At 33.6% G+C, this 2,500-nt stretch overlaps 1 protein-coding gene across 2 annotated transcripts in view; it reads left to right on the top strand.

The window, feature by feature from the left end:
* LOC119577778 (alanine--tRNA ligase, cytoplasmic-like) overlaps window positions 1-2,500 on the top strand; it is a 9,384-nt gene that overhangs the window by 55 nt on the left and 6,829 nt on the right. The window contains exon 1 of one of the 2 annotated variants that reach the window (XM_037925344.1): window positions 1-28. This exon is cut by the window's left edge and continues 55 nt beyond it. Coding sequence is in view for 1 of the 2 variants with exons in the window: in XM_037925343.1 (XP_037781271.1) it covers window positions 197-218 (22 nt within the window). In the remaining variant the exon portion in view is untranslated. Of the gene's footprint in view, window positions 29-113; window positions 219-2,500 lie in introns of those variants that run through there. The other variant, XM_037925343.1, reaches the window with a different exon arrangement.

Genomic DNA, 2,500 nt, shown 5'->3' with positions numbered 1-2,500 from the left:
TTATTTTCTCTCGCTTTTCGGAATTCAGGTTCGTCGCCTTGCCCCTTTTTAAACGTTTCTCGAGTTAAAGTTCAGCTAGACACGGCGCTGGCCACGGACTGCAGTGCCACAGTGCCAAAAATAGACGTGACAGCTGGCACTGGTCTCGCGTGTGTGTGTGTGTTTTGTTTACCGGTGTTTTGTTTATATAAAAAAAATGTATTTTATTGAAGAATTACGTAAGTTCTTGAGGTGTTTGTTCGTTTAGTGGGAATTGAGCTCAAGAGGGAGGTATATTAGGCGTAGTAATGTAAAGAAAAGAGAGAAAAAAAGGAGAAAAAAGGCTAATTCTTCAATTATTTTATTACTTGCATGTGACTTAAGGTATTTTCGATAAATTGTGTGAATTAATTTTTTGGTAATGTTGTTAGGATTATTTTCTTTTTGTTAATTTGGTTAAGCTTTCAGACAGCTGTGTGGTACGAGATAAACCTTATCAGTAGAAAAAAAAGAAAAGAAAAAAAGAGGTGCTTTTAATAATGTTTTTTTTTTAATTTTTCCTTCACAAGTACGGTACTCTGGCCTGAAGTTTCGCAACGACAGAACGAGGACCGGGGGGGAGGGGGTAGGGGGGGATTCTAGCGGCCGTCCTAAAGGGGGGGAAAAATAACCCTCAAGCGCCGATACGAGGAATAATGTTTCAATGAGTGGTTGCGGCGAAGAAGGTGGAGGAAGAATTAGAAGAATTAGAAGAATTAGAAGAATTAGAAGAATTAGAAGAATTAGAAGAATTGAAGAAGAAGAAGAAGAAGAAGAAGAAGAAGAAGAAGAAGAAGAAGAAGAAGAGGAGATGCTGCTGCGAGAGGGAGATGCTGCGGTGGTATAGGGGTCTGGGGTTAGGTCTGGGGTTAAGGGGGGTTTAGGGGGGTTTTGGCTCGCACGGGAGTATCTGCCGATTGGCGAGAGCAGCTGGAGCAACGGTCTCAGAAGGATGTGTTTTGCATTGTCCGTAAAAAGAACAGATCGAAGTATCTCGTGCCACGAATGGGCCGAAACGAGAGGTAAAAAAGGATAAGGTGTGGAGGGCCGTGAGAAGCTAGGAAACAGCTGAGCCTTCCTCGCCCAAGCGCTGTGGACTTTGCTCTCCTTCCTCCGCTCGTTGCAAAGGGTTTTGGATGTTTCTGACGTTATTCTTCTCTGGCTCGGATTACTTCGCGTATCAGTTAATGTAGTTTTCTCCCTTTTCCTTATAACAGTCATTTGATTTTCTCAGTCGCTGTAGTCGTTAGGGTAAACTTTTATGCAAAATCATTCCTACTGCATTTCCAATTACTGTAATTTTTGGCTTGGTGTTTGTCGAGAGACATTTTCTTAATATCTTGCGGTTATTCTTTGTTTGCACAGATTATTTTGTGTATCGGGGATTGCAGATTTTTTTTCTCTTTATGATAGTCTTTAGAGTTTGCCCATCTTAGTGTAGATGTTATGTAAATAATTTAGGTATTATATGTGTGTGTGTGTTTATTTGCATATATATATATATATGTATATATATATATATATATATATATATATATATATATATATATATATACTATATATACATATATACATATAAATAAACTATATATATACTATATATATATATAATATATATATATATATAATATATATATAATTATATATATATATATATTATATATATACATATATATATATTACATATAAATATATATATATACATATATAATATATATATATATATAATATATATATATATATATTATATATATATATATATACTATATATATATATATATATTATAATATATATTATATTATATATATATATATATATAATTATAATATATAATATATATATATATATAATATAATATATATATAAATATACATATAATATTACATATACATACATATACATATATTTTTTTTTTTTTTTTTTTTTTTTTTTTTTTGCATAGTAAAAATGAGAGTGTTAAAAAGGACTTAATCACACTTTCAGTGGCAGAAAAATAATAGTTTGCCGTGATTGTAACAAAAAATAACTCATGGCATGTCCATCCATACACCATGCCATGTACATACATGCCCCCGGCAGATAGTCCTGCCATGCCATGGCATGTGCATGTACATGCCACCCATCGGGAGTGTGTTAACTTGAGAAGGGTTATGCCATAGAGGAACTGTCTTAGATTTTGCACACTGATTCTTGCTCGTATTTCTTTTCTACATTTGTCACAATGAGCATGTGATTTTGTTTAGACAAATTACTAATATTTTCCAATGGGTATATATTTTTGTATGGTTAATCTTTGCAGTATGGATACACTAAGCTAGGGCAAATTGAAGTGATATCCGTGTAGAGGACAAGTTACAGTTGTCAATACAAAAAATAATCTGCAGTCACAGACTGTAATGGTACAAATAAAGGAAAGAAGTTGCGGAAAGTGTCGCTCATAACTTAAATCCACTTTCAGCTCTATCTTGCAGTGTATACTGA

This window comes from Penaeus monodon, chromosome 10 (assembly GCF_015228065.2).
Source record: "Penaeus monodon isolate SGIC_2016 chromosome 10, NSTDA_Pmon_1, whole genome shotgun sequence".
NCBI lineage: Eukaryota > Metazoa > Arthropoda > Malacostraca > Decapoda > Penaeidae > Penaeus > Penaeus monodon.
Note: the sequence above shows the minus strand (reverse complement) of the source record. Positions and strands in the feature narration are given on the sequence as shown.